Source organism: Euleptes europaea, chromosome 20 (assembly GCF_029931775.1).
Source record: "Euleptes europaea isolate rEulEur1 chromosome 20, rEulEur1.hap1, whole genome shotgun sequence".
NCBI lineage: Eukaryota > Metazoa > Chordata > Lepidosauria > Squamata > Sphaerodactylidae > Euleptes > Euleptes europaea.
Window position 1 is genome coordinate 22,211,320 of NC_079331.1, and position 19,302 is coordinate 22,230,621.

The following is a 19,302-nucleotide window of genomic DNA, read 5'->3' on the forward strand; positions in this document are numbered from 1 at the left end:
CATGCCATCTTCAGCTTTGTACAGGAGATTTCAAAATCTACCCAGCAAGGAATTGCCCGTTAGAAGAGCTGTATTGAAACAATTTCACATATGCTTTTCTATGTGATAAAATTCGATCCAAACTTTTAACACCTATCTTGGTAAACAAGACTGGCTTATCTGATCCTGCAAAGGTGTCTTTTCTCTTGAATAATCGCTCTCCCAACTTTCAGAGTATGACATGACAAAACTCAAGGATGAATATTGTTCAGGTTTGTAACATTATTCGAGCTATATGTAATATTTTATTGTATAAGTTATGGTTTCTTTTTTATGCCATTAAAGGTTTTGGTATTTGGTAAAAACAGTCTTAAAGCAGTATTTTTTTAAAAAAAGCAAACAAAAGCGCAATTAAGGCCAGAAATAAAACAGATCTATCAAACCATATATAACAGCAGAACAATAAAGAACAAATCACACGGAGCAACACAGCAGACTTAAATCATTAAAATTAAAACATAAATAATTGAACAACAAAACACAACGAAACAATAAATAATAAACAAAGCAAACAACTGAATACAAGCTCAGGTCTTCACCTCATGCGGGAAACTCATTAGATCTAGGGTCAGGAAAATAGGTGAGGGGTGAGCATTCCAGAATTGGAGTGCCACAGCAGAAAAGTCCCTGCTCCTTGTAATGGCCTGTGTCAGGTGAAGTCAATCTTCAAACTGCCCTATGAGGAGCAGTTAAAACGCTTAGGGCTGTTTAGCCTGGAAAGAAGGCAGTTAAGGGGAGACATGATAGAGGTCTATAAAATTATACATGGTTTGGAGAGAGTGGACAGGGAGAAGCTTTTCTCCCTCTCATAATGCTATAACGCGGGGTCATCAGGTGAAGCTGGAGGGTGAGAGATTCAAAACTGATAAAAGGAAATATTTCTTTACACAATGCATAGTTAAATTGTGGAACTCCCTGCCCCAGGATGTGGTGATGGCTGCCAACTTGGAAGGCTTTAAGAGGGGAGTGGGCATGTTCATGGAGGAGAGGGCTATCCAAGGCTACTAGTCAAAATGGATACTAGTCATGATGCATACCCAGTGGCGGACCTACATTTTTGGGACCCTGAAGCTTGAACTGTTATGGGGGGCCCATTGCAAGCAGCACCAATAGGGCAACATCTAAGAAGGTCCAAAGGGCCTTGCTGCCTTTGCAAGGACTTCAAGGCCCAAATGGCAGAGAACAGCTTGTAATTTTTTTTCTTAAAAAGATCTGCTTACAAAAACCCCTGTAACCTCATTCCCATGTGGAATGCATCTCCCCAAGGTCATAGATTCAGCATTGCTGACAGATGGCCATGTAGTCTCTGCTTAAAAACCTCCAGGGAAGGAGAGCCCACCACCTCCCGAGGAAGCCTGTTCCACTGAGGAACCGCTCTAACGGGTAGAAAATGTGCTGTGTGTCCTTCGCACAGCACTTGAAAGGTGTTCCATGCAGGATCGGGTAATTCTTCCTACCCACCTAAAAACCAGAAGTTTCAGCAACCTCAACTTAGAGGAGACAGGGAGCTGTTCCTGTTGGCAGCAGAGGATAGGACTTGCAATAACAGGTTTAAATGTGGGCGGAAAGGTACCAGCCGGATAGTAGGAAAAAATATTTTACAGTAAGAGTTGTTTGACAGTGGAATTGGCTACCTAGGGAGGTGGTGAGCTCCCTCTCACTGGCACTCTTTAAGCAGTGGCTGGACAAATACTTGTCAGGGATGCTCGAGGCTGATCCTGCATTAAGCAGGGGGTTGGACTAGATGGTCTGTACGGCCCCTTCCAACTCTGTGATTCTATGATTCTATGAACTAGGGCCAAGGCTGTTTCGGCCCTGGCCCCAGCCTGGTGGATCTCTCTCTCCAGTGAGACCAAGGCCCTGTGGGACCTAGTGCAGTTCTGCAGGGCCTGTAAGACCGAGATTTTGCACCAGGCCTATAGTTGAGGGCAGCAACGGTATATATATCATGGCTGGCCTCCCTGTTCTCCCCCCTCCCCATTTGTTATTTTCTGTTCCATTTTGTTCCATCTTATGGACTGCGGTGGGGCCCTGGTTGCCTTCCCCTGACCCATAGTAGCCTAATATCTTATTATTGTGCGCCAATTGGTGAAGCTAGTTTTTTAATGGGTTATGTTTCATTGTTGGATTGTGTTGGAGTGTATTTTATGCACTGTTTTAATAATGATTGTTAGCTGCTCTGAGCCAACCTGGCCGGGAAGGGAGCAGGATATAAATTGAATAAAATAAATAATGAATAATACTTGGTATAGATTTTTTTATATCTGTGAGGGTCTCTGTCTATGTGTCTCTGCTTCCCATCACCTGCTTTGTTATCAGTGAACTCGTAAAAGCAGTTCACACCTTCTGGTCTCAGGCGCCAGGCCTGATTGCCCCAAGTATCTTCCCCCCCGCTGTTCTTCCTGTCAGTACTCCCTCAGGCCGATGCGGCCTTGGAAGTGTGATAGCTTCACCAGACTTCCTGGGACTCGTCTGATGTTTTGTATTATGCCAAGCTTGTAACTTCCCATAACAATAAGTGTGAACCCCAGTGCCCCAGTGCCCTGGAGTCAATATATTCTGTAAACCCGAATAGCCCCTCACTTGCAACTTTCTACCTGTGCCTGTCTCATCTCCTGATGTCTTCAATAAATCCTTTGTTTCTTTACCACCGTCTGAACATTTGATTTGGAGAAGCAAACTCAGAGAGAGGGGATCTCTCACATTAAGTTGCAAGTCTCTGCCTCTCGGACTGCTGCTGTACCTTTTGGGACAGAATGCAAGGCGACGAGGAAAACACCCCTACTACCCCTGAGGCACCGAAGGAACCGGTGGTGCCGGAGAAACCGGACCCCAAGGAGGAGGGTGCCAAGCCAAAGAAACCTAGGGATCCCATCCCCGACCAAGGCCGGGACGGACGTCCCCGAGGACTTTTCAACAATTGGCTGGACTCCCCCAAGGGTTGGTCTCTCTCCCGAACCGCGGCGAAGGATCGCCGATTAGCCTTCCCCAGCACGGGACTCGAAGGGGACCCGGCACGCAAGGAGGCCCTGATGGAGGAAGAACGCAAGCAGTGGCAGGAGGATCGCCAAGCTATGCAGGAGCAGATGGAGACCATGCAGCGTGTGATGGGTGAGATGGCAGCGGCCCTTGACGCACTGAAAGTGCAACCGCCCGCCGGCAATCTCCCGGACGGGGCACCGGCAGCCCCTCCCGCGCCTCCAAGCCTCCCGTCCCGTCGGGACCTGAAAGTCACGTATGACGGTTCAGGGGACCAGTTGACCTTTTTCATGGTCCAAGTGGACATTTTTATGCGAGAACAAGGCCGAACCTTCACTTCCGAGGAGTCCCGGGTGCAGTACGTGGCTTCCTTACTGCAAGGGGAGGCGGCCGCCTGGATGGTGTTGCAGTATGAACTCCGCTCGCCGGTGCTGCGAACCCTGGACGAGTTTATGGTAGCACTCCGAAACCGCTTTGAGGACCCGACTCTGGGTGAGCGGGCTAAAGCCTCCCTGATGCAACTGCGCCAAGGGACCAAGTCGGTGGCGCAGTATGCAAGTGAGTTCCAGTCACTGGCCAGCCGAATCCTGGACTGGAGTGAGGCCACTTTGGTACAGTGTTTCAGGGAGGGACTCAACCCAGACCTCCAACATTGGGCCTTTATGCAAGGGAACCCCCCGGATGTGGAAGGTTGGGTTCGCCACGCCGCCGACATCGAGAATCGCAAACAACTTCTGACCTTGTCCAAACAACGCATCGGACGAGACCCGAGACCCCGGAGCGACCGGGGCCGAGACTTCCGACTGGGGGGCAGCGGGGGTCCCTCGGCCGCTGAACGCCGCAAGCGTTTTGAGACCGGTGTCTGCCTGACCTGCGGAGGTAAGGGACACTTTGCGTCGCAATGCCCCTCTCGTTCGGGCCGTCCCAACCCCCCACGCCAAGCCCCGACCGAACCACAGAAGGCGGCTGCCGAGGACCAGCCCCGCCGCAGGAGCGGACCACCGGGCCGACGTTCCGGCGCACCCTCCGCTCTCCATGCGCGCCCCCAGGACGGGGTCTCCACTTCTACTGGCCCAACGGGGTCCCGGATTACAAGTACTACTTTTGATTCGGACGGGTCCCCAACCGCCACCACTCCTTCCCCCTCTTCCAGCGAGGAGGAGGAGTGGGAACAGCCGGCAAAAAACGCCGTCGGTCTGCTGTAGAAGGGGCTCCGCAGCAGACCGCCCCTGTCGTTGTGCAAGGAGCTCCACCGATGGTAAGCGCCCAAGAGGACAATGTATATGTGCGTGTTCACCTATCCCTACCAAAAGGGGGTCCCAGTTTAGAATTCCCCGCTTTGGTTGACTCGGGGTGTGCCCGCACCATGATTAGTGAGGACACTGCCAAGAAACTGGGAGTCCGGCGCAAGCGGCTTCCGGGACCCCTCCGCTTTTCCCAAATGGACGGGAGTGATTTTAAACGGGGCCCGGTGACCCACAGAACTGCAGCCGTGATTATGTCCGTGGGGGAACATTGGGAACGCTTGTATTTTACCATCGCCCCTATTGTAACCCCTGTGGTGTTAGGGATGAACTGGCTACGGGGACACAACCCATCCATCGACTGGGTTGAACGGGTGCTCTCGTTTCCTGAAAACCCCTGTAGGTTACATGACAAGGAACGGGTTGTCCGGTCTCCGGCCGCCGCAGTGGTAGGGTTCCCCCCCCCAGCCACCGTTCCTCCTCAACTGCCCACTGAATACTCGCAGTTTGCGGACGTCTTTGATGTTAGGGAATGTGACGAACTACCCCCCCACAGAGAGACGGACTGCGCCATCGAAATTGTGGGGGAAGGCAAACTGTCTAAAGGGAAGATCTACCCCATGAGCCCTAGTGAAAAGGCGGTGTTACGGGACTATCTGGATGCCAACTTGGCGAGGGGTTTCATACGCCCTTCCAAGGCTCCTTATTCGGCCCCAGCCTTCTTTGTGAAGAAAAAGACGGGAGATTTAAGACTGTGCATTGACTTTCGTAGGCTAAACGCCGTCACCCAGTCTAACGCTTACCCTCTCCCTCTTATTCCCGACCTTCTAGCACAATTAAAGGAGGGCCGAATCTTCACCAAACTGGACTTAGTGGAAGCATACCACCGCATTCGCATTAAAGAAGGAGACGAGTCCAAAACAGCCTTTTCCAGCTGTTTTGGAATGTTTGAGTACCTAGTCATGCCTTTCGGACTTTCGGGGGCTCCCAGTGTGTTTATGCAATTAATTAATGAGGTTTTACATGATTTGCTGTTTCGGGGGGTGGTGGTATTTCTCGATGACATCCTTATTTACTCTGAAACCATGGAAGAACATGTGCGCCTAGTGCGAGAAGTGCTCCAGCGGCTGCGGGAGCACAAACTGTATGCTAAGGTGTCCAAATGTGAGTTCCACCAACCTTCCATTACTTTTCTTGGGTACGTGATTTCCCACCAAGGGTTAGAAATGGACCCCGCAAAGGTCCAGGCGGTGCGGGATTGGGAACCCCCCACTACCCGCCGCCAGCTTCAGCAGTTTTTGGGATTCGCTAACTTTTACCGAAACTTCATTCCTAACTTTGCCCAAGTTGCGCTTCCCCTCACTGCCCTGTTGCGTACCAAGGACAAGGGGGCTAGCGCCGCGCTTCCCTCAGCCCGTTTGCAATGGTCCCCCCAGTGCCAGCAAGCTTTTGAACGTTTAAAGCTGCTTTTTTCATCCGAACCCGTTTTGGCTCACCCGGATTGCACCAAGCCGTTTGTGGTGCAAGTGGATGCCTCGGATGTGGCCATGGGCGGGGCCCTATTGCAGAGGGATGAAGGGGGGCGGTTGAGGCCATGCGCCTACTTCTCCAAGAAGTTTTCCCAGTCCGAAATCAACTGGGCTATTTGGGAGAAGGAGGCGGCGGCGGTCAAACATGCCCTCACCATATGGAGGCACTTTTTAGAAGGTGCCGAACTGCCGTTTGAAGTGTGTACCGATCACAAGAATCTCGAGGCTCTCAAGGGAGCTAGAAAGCTCAACGCCAAACAAATTCGGTGGGCCCAATTCTTCGCAAAATTCCGGTTCACCCTCAAGCATGTCCCTGGCAAAGAAAATGCCCTAGCCGACGCTTTGTCACGACTTCCCCAGTATCGCAACGATTTCGATCGCCCAGTCGACTCCCTGTTCACTCCCGAGCAGCGAGGGGAGGTTCCAAGCTTAGCCGTCACTACCCGGTCCCAAGCCCAACAACCAGAGACCCCCCCTACGCTCAAAGGTATCCCGGAAGCCTTCCAACAGCGGCTCCGGGACGCCTCCTTACAGGAGGAGGAGCACCATCTCCTCCCCACTGGCTTGGAACGAACCAACACCTGGTGGGTGCAAGGGGGAAAACTATATGTCCCATCCTCCCTTCGTAAAGAGGTATTGGGACTTGTACATGGTGCCAGGTTGGCGGGTCATTTTGGTTTCATAAAAACTCTTCACCTGGTACGGAGGCAGTTCTGGTGGCCCGGTATGAGATCCGATGTAGAGCTGTATGTGCGCAGCTGCCCCACTTGCGCCACAGCTAAAAGACGGATGGGAAAACCCCCAGGGCTTCTCAAACCGCTTGAGAACCCCTCCCGTCCCTGGGAAGTCATCGCCATGGATTTTATCACCGACCTACCTCCAAGTCGGGGAAAGACGGTTCTCTGGGTAATCACGGACCTCTTTTCCAAACAGGTCCATTTCGTTCCATGTACAGGTCTTCCTTCAGCCCAGGGCTTGGCTAAACTGTTCGTCACACACGTCCTCAGGCTACACTCGATCCCGAGGAAGGTCCTCTCCGACCGGGGGGTCCAGTTTGTTGCCAAATTTTGGCGAGCCTTCCTAAAGCTAATGGGGGTGGAGGAACAGGGCCTTTCTTCCGCCTATCACCCCCAGACAGATGGTCAAACTGAACGAGTAAACGCGGTGGCAGAATGTTATTTGCGTTGCTATGTAAATTTCCACCAGGATGACTGGGTCGACCTGCTGCCATTTGCCGAATATGCGTACAACAATGCGCCTCATTCCTCTACCGGCTTTAGTCCCTTCCAAGTAATATACGGGACGGAATTCGGTCCTTTCGGTTCCGCCCCCGTCACGCCAGATCTCCAGTCCACCCCTGATCTTCAGGAGTGGATTCAGGTAGTCAAATCTACCTGGCCATGGCTGCTCAAAAATCTTGAGAGGGCAAAAAGAAAGTACAAGGAACAGGCAGACAAACACCGGTCTCCGGGATGGGAACTTAAGGTGGGGGAGCAAGTCTATCTGTCCACGAAAAACCTCCGCTCTCGTCGTCCCTGCAAAAAACTGAGCGACCGTTATGTGGGACCTTTCCCCATTACTAGAGTAATCAACGAGGTTACCGTGGAACTGGAACTCCCAAAGACCCTCAAGGGGGTCCATCCAGTCTTTCATATAAGCCTCCTCAAACCTTATGTGGCGGCTCCCCAGTTCCACCCCCCTCCCGCACACGAGATTCCTACCGTGGTAGGGGGGGATACCCATTTGGAAATATCCAAGGTTTTAGATTCCAAATGGAAGAAAGGGAAACTGTTTTACTTTGTTCGTTGGAAAAACCTTGGGTCCGCTCACGACGAGTGGGTGGCCGCACCCCACATGGCGGCCCCTCGCTTGATCCGAGAATTCCACCTCGCTTATCCCGATAAGCCTCGCCCTCTCGAGGACCCTGGAGGGGGGCCTTAAGGGGGGCAGAATGTGAGGGTCTCTGTCTATGTGTCTCTGCTTCCCATCACCTGCTTTGTTATCAGTGAACTCGTAAAAGCAGTTCACACCTTCTGGTCTCAGGCGCCAGGCCTGATTGCCCCAAGTATCTTCCCCCCCGCTGTTCTTCCTGTCAGTACTCCCTCAGGCCGATGCGGCCTTGGAAGTGTGATAGCTTCACCAGACTTCCTGGGACTCGTCTGATGTTTTGTATTATGCCAAGCTTGTAACTTCCCATAACAATAAGTGTGAACCCCAGTGCCCCAGTGCCCTGGAGTCAATATATTCTGTAAACCCGAATAGCCCCTCACTTGCAACTTTCTACCTGTGCCTGTCTCATCTCCTGATGTCTTCAATAAATCCTTTGTTTCTTTACCACCGTCTGAACATTTGATTTGGAGAAGCAAACTCAGAGAGAGGGGATCTCTCACAATATCCTTTAATTTCATGTATTTGGATTACTATACACGTGTCTAAAGGGTCTTGAACACATGAAGCTGCCTTCTACTGAATCAGACCCTTGGTCCATCAAAGTCAGTATTGTGTATTCAGACCAACAGCGGCTCTCCAGGGTCTCAGGCAGGGGTCTTTCACATCACCTACTTGCCTAGTCCCTTTAACTGGAGATGCCAGGGACTGAACCTGGGACATTCTGCATGCCAAGCAGAGGCTCTACCACTGAGCCACAGCCCCACAGCTTGTGACACCTTAAAGACTTACAATTTTTTTTGTGTGTGGTATAAGCTTTTATAAACCAGCGACCACTTTGTCTGGTGTGTGGGCTCTGCCACCATAACCTCGTTAGCCTTTAAAGTCTAATAAGATTCTTCAACGGTCTTGTTTTGGTCATGATGCTCTGTTTGTTCTGTTCTTTCCCAGGCAGTACAACAAGCTGCGAAACCTGCTGAGGGATGCCCGTCACGATTGCATTATGTTTTTTAACGAATTCCAAATGCTTTCTTATTTGCCAAGAGAAAGAGGAGAGTCTTTTGAGAAGTGGCAGACAAGGTATATATATATTCAAGATGTTGTGTTGGCAGTTGAAGATTCCAGTGACACTTAGTGATAGAAATCTGTAGTCAGCAACTACCAAGTCATAGAGCAGACCTGGTCTGTGGACAACTGACGCAGACTGAGCTTGGAGGAAGAGGAAAGTGGCATCAAGCCGGAGCCGACTTATGGTGACCCCATAGGGTTTTCAAGACAAGAGACATTCTGAGGTGGTTTGCTATTGCTTGCCTCTGTGTAGCAACCCTGGACTTCTTTGTTGGTCTCCCACCCAAATACTAACTAGGGCCAACCTGCTTAACTTCTGAGATTTGATGAGATTGGGCTAGCCTGGGCCATCCAGGTCAGGGCAGAGTGGATCTTGGTCACGTAGACCAATAATCCATAACCTATTAATAAAGGGCAATGGATTTTTGGATGGTGGGAAGTGCTGTCAAGTCATGGCCACCTTTGTGGCAGAGCAATGACCTCTTCTGAATTGCACTAGAACCGTGAGTGGCCTTGTAGTTGCTTACATTCACATGTTTGTTATATGCCATTAGGAATGTCAATTAATGCTAAAAACAGCCAACGGGAAAGAGGATGTCAGTACGTGTGAATGCTTGCTCTCCTAGGAGTATCTACAATGCATCAGTGTGGTATTACAATCACTTCTCGGGTCAGATGCCCATTGTGATGGTGACAGACGATGAAGATTCTATCCAGCAACTGGGAAGTGAAACAGAAGGTGTCTTTGTAATTTCATTCAAGGTAACCTTTCCATGTCATATTTTAATCATAACAACATAAGAACATTGTGTTAATAAGGTTAATTTTAACTGATAAAATTTTATCTGTATTTTTTTCAACAATATTATTTTATCATGTAATGGGTTTTATTGATAAGGTTTTGTCAGGCTTCAGCAAATTCACAGCGTTTCAGCAATAGACCTTCAATCCAGGCAGAGCAGCGATTCAATGATTTATTTCAGAAGTCAGTGATTTCAGTAAGAGACACGCAAGGTTGGAATACATGACGGGGAGATGGATACATTTATAGGGCTGATACAATAGGGTTATAGGAACAAGGAGACAATGTAGTCGTTTCCTGCCGGTAACGACTTAAGTAAAACTGAAAGAGAAACAATCGTGAGCAATCAGTGGAGGAGATGGCCGAGCCCTTGGCTTTGTGCGCGGGACCCGATATCAGATCAAAGATTTACATGGGCGGGTCCCAATACAATTGTAAATCTCTGGCCGGAGCTCGTGTGCAAAACGGGGGGGAAGGAGTGCACGGAGAATTCCATTTTGTTTGCGGGGAAACCATCTTGTTTGAGCACAGAGCTGTCAGAAGCCCTATCTGACATTCCGCCTCTCCAAAGACCCCCTCCCCGGGTTCCCAGGCTTGTCGGGACAATTCCAATGGAACTCGGTGATCAGAGAGGGAGCGTTCACGTGTTCTGCTGCAACCCACTCATCGTGACTCGAGTTCAAATGTTTCCAGTGTACCAGGTACTCCAGGAGACCCCTCCGCAGCCTGGAGTCCAGGACCCTAGAAATTTCAAAATGTTGTTCCCCCTGTACCATGATAGGTGTTGCTTCTGGGGGTTCGGGCTGCCAATCAGGGGCGGGAGAAAAGGATTTCAGGAGGCTAACATGAAACACCGGGTGTACCCCCTGCAGGGTCTTGGGGAGGTCCAGTTCAGCAGTGACCTCATTGATTACCCGGGATATGGTAAACGGACCCATGTATTTCTGGCAAAGCTTTCTATAAGGACGCAGAGACTTTAAGTTCTTGGTGGAAAGGTACACCTTTTCCCCGACCACAAGATCCCACTGAGGCGCTCTGTGTTTGTCAGCCTGCGCCTTGTACCGTTCCTTAGCCTGGTCCATCTGTTTAACAAGTCCCGGCCAAGTATTTCTGACGGTGTTAGACCAAGCAGATACCTCCGGAGGGTCGCCTCCCAGAGGGAAGGGGAACCGCCCCCAAAGAGTCGAATTCCATCCCATAGACAGTCTTAAAGGGACTCTGTCCAGTAGCAGAGTGCACAGAGTTATTATAGGCGTTTTCCGCCAGGGGCAACAGATCGACCCAATTATCCTAGTGATAATTGGTGAAGCAGCTCAAGTAAGCATTCAACGACAGCATTCACCCTCTCCGTCTGCCCATCCGTCTGGGGGTGATAGGCTGACGATAGACCTTGTTGTACCCCAACAATTCCCAAAAACGCCTGCCAGAATTTAGACAGGAACACCGAGCCTCTGTCACTCACGATGTTCCGGGGAAAACCGTGCAGACGGAAGATCTGTTGAACAAACAGGCGGGCCAACTTGTGGGCTGAGGGCAACCCCTTGCACAGAATGAGGTGGATCTGCTTAGAAAACAGGTCCGTGATCACCCAAAGCACGGTTTTTCCCTGGCTAGGGGGAAGGTTGGTCACAAAGTCCATGCCAACCACCCGCCAGGAGGCCTCCGTGGTTTCCAGGGGTTTCAGCAGTCCAGGGGTCTTTCCCATAAGACGTTTATTGGTAGCACACATTGGGCAGGACCTTACAAAACCATCGATGTCCTGGCGCATCCCTGGCCACCAAAAGCACCGCCTTACCAGGTGTAGGGTTTTAACGAACCCAAAGTGACCCCCCGTCTTGGAGCTGTGGCTCCATTCTAGCACCTCCCGACGCAGCTTCTGGGGAACATATGTCTTTCCTTCCGGGGTCCCAGTCTTTTCCACCCCCAGGGAGCCCTCCCCTCGTTCCTCGCGAAGGACCTCCTCCCACCTGGTCCTTGCAGCAGTGGGCAGGTCTCCAGGGACCCCCTGGGAACAGGGGGAATAGTGAGTCTCCCTCTGCGGGAGGGCTGGAGGAGGCGGAGGACCCGCCGCCCTGGTCCGCGCCCGGGTCAGGGCCCCCCGAGGGAGGGAGGCTTCGGGCGCTTCCTCCTGCTGGAGGGCCGGTACAGCTGGGGCGGCCGCCACCCGGGTCTGGGCCCTGTTCTGAACCCCTAGGGGACGGGTGGCACCGCTCGTGCCGCCTTGTGGAAGAACCGGAGCAGGTGGGGGCGCCGAGGTCAGAACTCCTGCGCTTGCCCCCTCCGGGTCCAAGCCCAGGTGTTCTGGGGTAAAAAGGGACCCAAGCGGCCGCTCGACTCTGCAGTCGTACTGCGGCATGCGGGAGAGACCGTCCACCAGGCAATTCTCCCTCCCGGGGACATGCTTAATGGTAAAGCGGAATCTAGAAAAGAAGTCCGCCCACCTCAGCTGCTTGGCCGAGAGCCTCCTCTGCCCCAAGATGGCCTCGAGGTTCCTGTGGTCCGTCCAAACCTCGAACGGTACCAGCGCCCCCTCTAAGAACTGGCGCCAAACCGTGAGGGCATGTTTGATAGCCATGGCCTCCTTCTCCCCAATCGGCCAGTTGAGCTCGGCCCCAGAGAATTTCTTGGAAAAGTAAGCGCAGGGTCTGAGCCTCCCCTGAGCGTCCTTTTGCAGAAGCGCTCCCCAAATTGCCTTGTCAGAAGCGTCCACTTGCAGGACGAAAGGCTGAGAACAGTCGGGGTGAGCTAAAATGGGCTGCGACGTGAACCGGCTCTTAAGCAAGTCAAACGCTGCCTGGCAGCGGTCGTCCCACGCCACCTGGTAGTTAGCGGCCGTGGCCGCCTGACCCCTCCCCTTGGTCTTAAGGAGGTCCGTGATCGGGAGGGCTATCTTGGCAAAATCCGGGATGAATCCCCGATAGAAATTTGCGAATCCCAGAAATTGCTGGACTTGCTTACGGGTTCGGGGGGGCTCCCAGTCTCGGACCGCCTGGACCTTCTTGGGGTCCATGATTAACCCGTTGGGAGACACTACAAATCCAAGGAACACAAGCTTGTCCTGATTAAAGGCACACTTGGACAGTTTGGCGTATAGATGGTGCTCCCTCAGTCGGCGCAGTACCTCCCGCACCAACCTACGGTGTTCCTCCGGATCCCGAGAATAGATTAAAATGTCATCCAAGTACACGATGACCCCCCGAAACAATAAATCATGTAAAATTTCGTGGATGAGTTGCATGAAGCAGGACGGAGCTCCAGACATCCCGAACGGCATCACGTTAAACTCGAACAGACCAAAACAACATGAGAAGGCTGTCTTCGCCTCGTCCCCCTCCTTAATCTGGACCCGGTAATAGGCTTCCGCCAGGTCCAGTTTCGAAAATACCCTGCCTTCCTGTAACTGACTGAGGAGGTCAGGGATGAGGGGGATGGGATACGCATTCTTTTCCGTCACTGCATTGAGACCCCTGTAGTCTACGCACAACTGGAGGTCCGAAGTCCCCTTTTTCTTTACAAAGAAGCAGGGTGAGGAAAATGGAGCCTTGGACGGACGGATGAACCCCCTAGCCAAATTCTTGTCCAGAAACTCCCGCAACACAGTCTTTTCCAGGGGGCTCATAGGGTAAACTCGGGCCTTGGAGGGCTTCATGTCCGCAGTGAGCTCAATGGCACAGTCTGTAGTGCGGTGAGGGGGTAATAAGTCACAGTCCTTCCCCTCAAATACGTCTATAAAGTCCTGATACTCCGGGGGTAGTGTCACGGGGGTCGCTGTCGTGGCAGTCACCCTTCCCCCATCGGGCATGTCCTCCCGGCAATGCCACCGGCATTGTGGAGACTCAAATACTATTTGACGCTGCGTCCAGTCAATGCTGGGGTTGTGACCCGCCAGCCAGTTGCTTCCCAGAACCACTGGGTAAGCGATCCCAGGAGCAATGGTAAGGCTGATCTGCTCCCAGTGATCACCCACCCCCAACAATACTGGTTCAGAGCGCAGATGAACGGGGCCCCCCTACAATTGTAAATCTCTGGCCGGAGCTCGTGTTCAAAACGGGGAAGGAGTGCACGGAGAATTCCATTTTGTTTGCAGGGAAACCATCTTGTTTGAGCACGGAGCTGTCAGAAGCCCTATCTGACAGGTTTGTATCTTTCCTGGCTAATGCTGTAATAAATCTTACTTTTGTACATAAGAACATAAGAAAAGCCATACTGGATCAGACCAAGGCCCATCAAGTCCAGCAGTCTGTTCACACAGTGGCCAACCTGGTGTCTCTAGGAAGCCCACAAGCAAGACGACCGCAGCAGCAGCATCCTGCCTGTGTTCCACAGCACCTAATATAATAGGCATGCTCCTCTGATACTGGAGAGAATAGGCATGCATCATGACTAGTATTCACTTTGACTAGTAGCCATGAATAGCCCTCTCCTCCATGAACATGTGCACTCCCCTCTTCAAGCCTTCCAGGTTGGCAGCCATCACCACATCCTGGGGCAGGGAGTTCCACCATTTAACTGTGCATTTTGTGAAGAGATACTTCCTTTTATCTGTTTTGAATCTCTCACCCTCCAGCTTCACCTGATGACCCCACGTTCTAGTATCATGAGAGAGGGAGAAAAGCTTCTCCCTGTCCACTCTCTCCACACCATGCATAATTTTATAGACCTCTATCATGTCTCCCCTTAACTGCCTTCTTTCCAGGCTAAACAGCCCTAAGCGTTTTAACCGCTCCCCAAAGGGCAGTTGCTCTATTCCCCTGATCAATTTGGTTGCTGTTTTCTGCACCTTCTCTCTGCAATATCCTTTTTTTATGTGTGGTGACCAGAACTGTACACAGTATTCCAAGTGTGGTTTCACCATAGATTTGTACAAAGGCAGTATGATAGCAGAAGTTTTATTCTCTATTCCTCATCTAATTATGGCCAGCATGGAATTTGCCTTTTTCACAGCAGCTGCACACTTGGTAGACCTCTTTATAGAGCGATCCACTATCACCCCAAGATCCCTTTCTTGATCTGTCACTGCCAACACAGATCCCATCAGTGTATATGTGAAGTTGGGATTTTTTGCCCCTATATGCATCACTTTACGCTTGCTCACATTGAATCTCATTTGCCATTTTAATGCCCATTCCTCCAGTTTGTAGAGATCCTTTTGGAGCTCTTCACAGTCCGATTTTATTTTAACCACCCTAAATAATTTGGTGTCATCTCATTTTGTTTTAACCACCGATTTTGTTTTAACCACCCTAAATAATTTGGTGTCAACAAAACCAACAGTTAATGGCTCTGCTCTTCTTCAAGATTGCCTACTGCAGGAGTCCCCAACGTGCCCATGGGCATCATGATGCCCGCTAACACCTTTTCTGGTGCCCACCAAGTGCAGATTTTTTTAAATGTTGCTTTGGTGGCAGCTGCCACCACAGCACAAGGATCTACACTGTATTACTGAAGTTAAGCTGTGGCAATTGTTTTGTGGCTGGCTCACCCTCCTGTGGCAGCCATTTTGTTGCTGTGCCCACTATGCTATTCCAGATGTGCCCACAGGCTCAAAATTCCAGATGTGCCCACAGGCTCAAAAAGGTTGGGGATCTTTTGCCTGTTGCAATGTCTTTCTGCCTTTTGCGGGGAGGGTAAAGCCATGAATTAACTGCGTTGACAAAACTTCTCACTAGTAATCTTCTTTATTTGTCTACACAGAATTACCTAGACAACTTTTGGCCTGACTTAAAAGCTGCTCATGAGCTCTTCGATTCCATACTTCATTCACGGCGTGAACGGGAGAGTGAAAGCCAGGAGCACAGTGGGAAAGAGTATCCTGAACATGTCCCCATGGAATCATTGGAAGCTGGGATCAAGTCAGGAAGATACATACAGGTTACATTTACAGTGGATATGGGGAAAGATCCAAGCCTGCCCTTAAATAGCTGGGGACATTCCTACCAGAGCCAACCCCTTTCCCAGAATAGCCTGAAGAGTATTGGCTTCCCAGTAAACAATTACTGCAGTAAAAGGGATCTGGTGCAAGCATCGCTGTAAGATCAATAGATCTTTCTGAACTCTCCCCCCCCCCCATGAGGCCTTATCAGGGTAAAAGTACTTGCGATGTAAGAGAAAGATACTTTAGATCCAGAAAAGAGCCAGCGTGATGTAGTGGTTAGGAGTAGTGGACTCTAATCTGGAGGACCAGGTTTGATTCGCCACACTTCCACGTGAGCAGCGGAGGCTAATCTGGTGAACCGGGTTGGTTTCCTCACTCCTCCACATGAAGCCTGCTGGGTGACCTTGGGCTAGTCACAGCTCTCTCTGAACTCGCTCAGCCTCACCTACCTCAGAAGGTGTCTGTTGTGGGGAGGGGAAGGGAAGGTGATTTTAAGCCGGTTTGAATGAAGAAGAATGAAAGAGGAATAGAAAAATGCTGGAAATGTCAAAGTGAGGTGGGAACATTTTTCCACCAATGGTGGAGTTGTAGCAAAGCAAAAAAAATTTGGAAAGATATTCATGAGGAAATTTCTAAAGTTATGGGAGTAAAAATTCCACTCAAACCAAAAATATATTTACTGGCTATCTTAGATAGGACATTAGAAAGACAATTGGGAGATATCCTTAGACATTTGACAACAGCAGCAAGAATTGTATGGGCGAAAAAATGGAGAATAAAAGAAGTACCCACATTGTATGAATGGTATCAGAAAGTTATGGAGTTGGCCAAGATAGCCAAGTTAAGTAAATATATTGAAGATAGTTGGGTTTCCTACTTTGATATAGACTGGAAGGAATGGTCAGTATACATAAATCAACATTTTAGGGATAAAAAAATGACCTTAGGTTTTTGAACCTAAACTTATTAAATGGTAGACTAAAATGAAAATAGTTAAATAATAATTAAAGTAAAAATAGATTAAAACAAAGTTATTCGCAAGAGAAATAAGGTGTATGGGGGTCTGTTCTGTGTGAGGAGAGTTGGAGGTCTGTTTCTGTATTGTTTTGTGTCTCATTTTCTTTTTTCTTCTTCACTTTTTTTCTTTTTTTATATTGTGTTTTTTGTATGCTTTGTGTACTTTGACATATTCTGTAGTGTTCTGCTTATTTCAATAAAACTTTAAAAAAAAGTAAGCCGGTTTGATTCTCCTTAAAAGGTAGAGAAAGTCGGCATATAAAAACAAACTCTTCTTCTTCAAATGGCTTTGATAATAAATACAGTATTGCTAGGCTTAATGCTTGACACTTTAACATTTGTGTGTCAGGTATGAAAACAGGAGTGAGTGGGGCTGCTTCTACAACAGGCAGCCAGGAACCCAAACGCCAAGTCCACAAAGAGTGTAGGACATGCAAAGAACGAGTGGCACAGACGGATATATTTAGCTAGGACCTTCCTCTACCCCCATCCTATAAAATACTCAAAGCAGTAATGATTAGAGGGGGGAATGTAATCCTGGGGAACAGTGTCACTGTTCCTATCGATAAGATCTTTCCCTTTCCTTTCAATACCGTGCCCCTTTTTGGCCGTGAAACCACAGAAATGGACATTCCCTCCATCTGTGGGGAAAGATAATGCGTGGAGCCTTTTGCTGAAATGTCCCCAGTGGCCTTTAGAAGAAGAAGAGTTGGTTTTTATATGCTGACTTCCTCTCCCACTTAAGGAAGAATCAAACTGGATTACAGTCACGTTCCCCTCCCCACAACAGACACCCTGTGAGGTAGGTGAAGCTGAGAGAGCTGTGACTAGTCCAAGGTCACCCAGCTGGCTTCATGTGTCGCAGTGGGGAAACCAACCCGGTTCTCCAGAATAGCCTCTGCCGCTCATGTGGAGGAGTAGGGAATCGAACCTGGTTCTCCAGATCAGAGTCCACAGCTCCAAACCACTGCTCTTAACCACTACACCACTACAACCACCTTCTCTTCCCCTCCCCAAAACAGATACCCTGTGAGGTAGGTGGGGCTGAGATAACTTTGACTAGCGCAAGGTCACCCAGCTGGCTTCCTGTGGAGGAGTGGGGAAACAAATCCAGATCACCAGTTTAGCCTTCCCCACTTGTGGAGGAGTGGGGAATCGAACCCGGTTCTCCAGATCAGACTCCACCGCTCCAAACTACCGCTCTTAACCACTACACCACTACAATCACCTTCTCTTCCCCTCCCCACAACAGACACCCTGTGAGGTAGGTGGGGCTGAGACTAGCCCAAGGTCACCCAGCTGGCTTCATGTGTAGGAAAGAAACCCGGTTCTCCAGATTATCCTCTGCCGCTCATGTGGAGGAGTGGGGAATCAAACCCGGTTCTCCAGATCAGAGTTCACCGCTCCAAACCCAGGGAAGCCTTCGGGTGGGAGGTCTTTTCAGATTCATTTATTAATACGGCAAATGCCATTAAAATTCATATCAGTTACAGAATTAAAACTGGAGAATATACAGTAACTAAAACAATAGGATATACAATTCATAGTTTATATAATCTAAACAAACCTCAAATTAATAAAACATTCTTCATTTTAACTTAAATTACCAAGCCCCAGGTTTGTCTGGCGGATCTTATATCTTGCGGCATCTTATATATTCGGGTGGGAGGTCTGATACTACATGGCTGTAGCACAGAAACAAACAGATGCCGGTCAGTCGTTCTCACACTCATCTACCACAGGGAGTCCTGAATGTCAACAAGCATCGAGCGCAAGTGGAGGCTTTTGTGCGACTTCAAGGAGCCGGCCACAAAGAGAAAGGTGAGAAACACAAGTAAATTTGGTTCCTGGGGTCAAGAAGGGCTCTGTCCTACACTGCTGGTGGACATGCCCAAAAGTTAGTGTATTTTGGGACAAGATCTTGTGAGAGATAGAATTAATCACGCAATACAAAGTCCCTCATGATGCCTTAATTGTCCTACTAGAAAAATTTGATATACATCAACTCTCTACCCAAAAAAAGGAAACTGACTTCAATACTGCCACTGGCAGCAAAATTTCTGATTGCCTCATGCTGGAAAAAAGCAAAAATGCCTTCTACTGGGCAGTGGTATGAGAAGGTGTGGAACCTTTTAATTTTAGATAAGGTACCTTCACAACTCAAAGTAGCGAATAACTTATCTTACTCTACAAACTTTTTAAATAGATGGCTGCCTTTTCTAGAATTTGTGGAAAAGGGGGCATCATGAAGTAAATGATGCCCATGAAACTATTGTATGATTTGCATTTATTAAGTTCTGCAAAGTGGTACTATTTCTATAAAAGTGTTTTTACAGAAATAGTACCACTTTGCAGAATGTCCCCGGTTCAATCCCTGGCATCTCCAGTAAGGATCAGATAGCAGGCGATGTGAAGTGGCCGACCTCAGACTGAGACCCTGGAAAGCAGCTGCCGATCAGAGCAGGCTGTGTTCATTTTGGCATTGGCAGACTAACAGCCACCTTCTCTGACTTTCGCAGGTTGTCTTTTGTATATAAGCATAGGTGGTTGGCGGCACTGGCGGTGTGGATTGGGAGCCTTAAAAACATAAGAAAGGCCCTGCTGGGTCAGACCCAGGCCCATCAAGTCCGGCAGTCTGTTCACACAGTGGCCAACCAGGTGCCTCTGGGAAGCCCACAAACAAGACGACTGCAGCTGCACTGTCCTGCCTGTGTTCCACAGAACCTCATAGAGTAGGCATGCTCCTCTGATACTGGAGAGAATAGGAATGCATCATGACTAGTAGCCATGGAGAGCCCTATCCTCCACAAGAACATAAGAAAGGCCATGCTAGATCAGACGAAGGTTTATCAAGTCCAGCAG

General features: G+C 49.6%; 1 protein-coding gene across 1 annotated transcript in view; it reads left to right on the forward strand.

The window, feature by feature from the left end:
* The window catches only part of DIS3L (DIS3 like exosome 3'-5' exoribonuclease), a 44,390-nt gene that overhangs the window by 8,241 nt on the left and 16,847 nt on the right, over window positions 1-19,302 (forward strand). Inside the window, exons 3-6 of the mRNA XM_056865784.1 lie at window positions 8,630-8,758; window positions 9,373-9,508; window positions 15,243-15,419; window positions 18,183-18,261. Of these exons, the coding sequence (XP_056721762.1) occupies window positions 8,630-8,758; window positions 9,373-9,508; window positions 15,243-15,419; window positions 18,183-18,261 (521 nt within the window). The remainder of the gene's footprint in view (window positions 1-8,629; window positions 8,759-9,372; window positions 9,509-15,242; window positions 15,420-18,182; window positions 18,262-19,302) is intronic.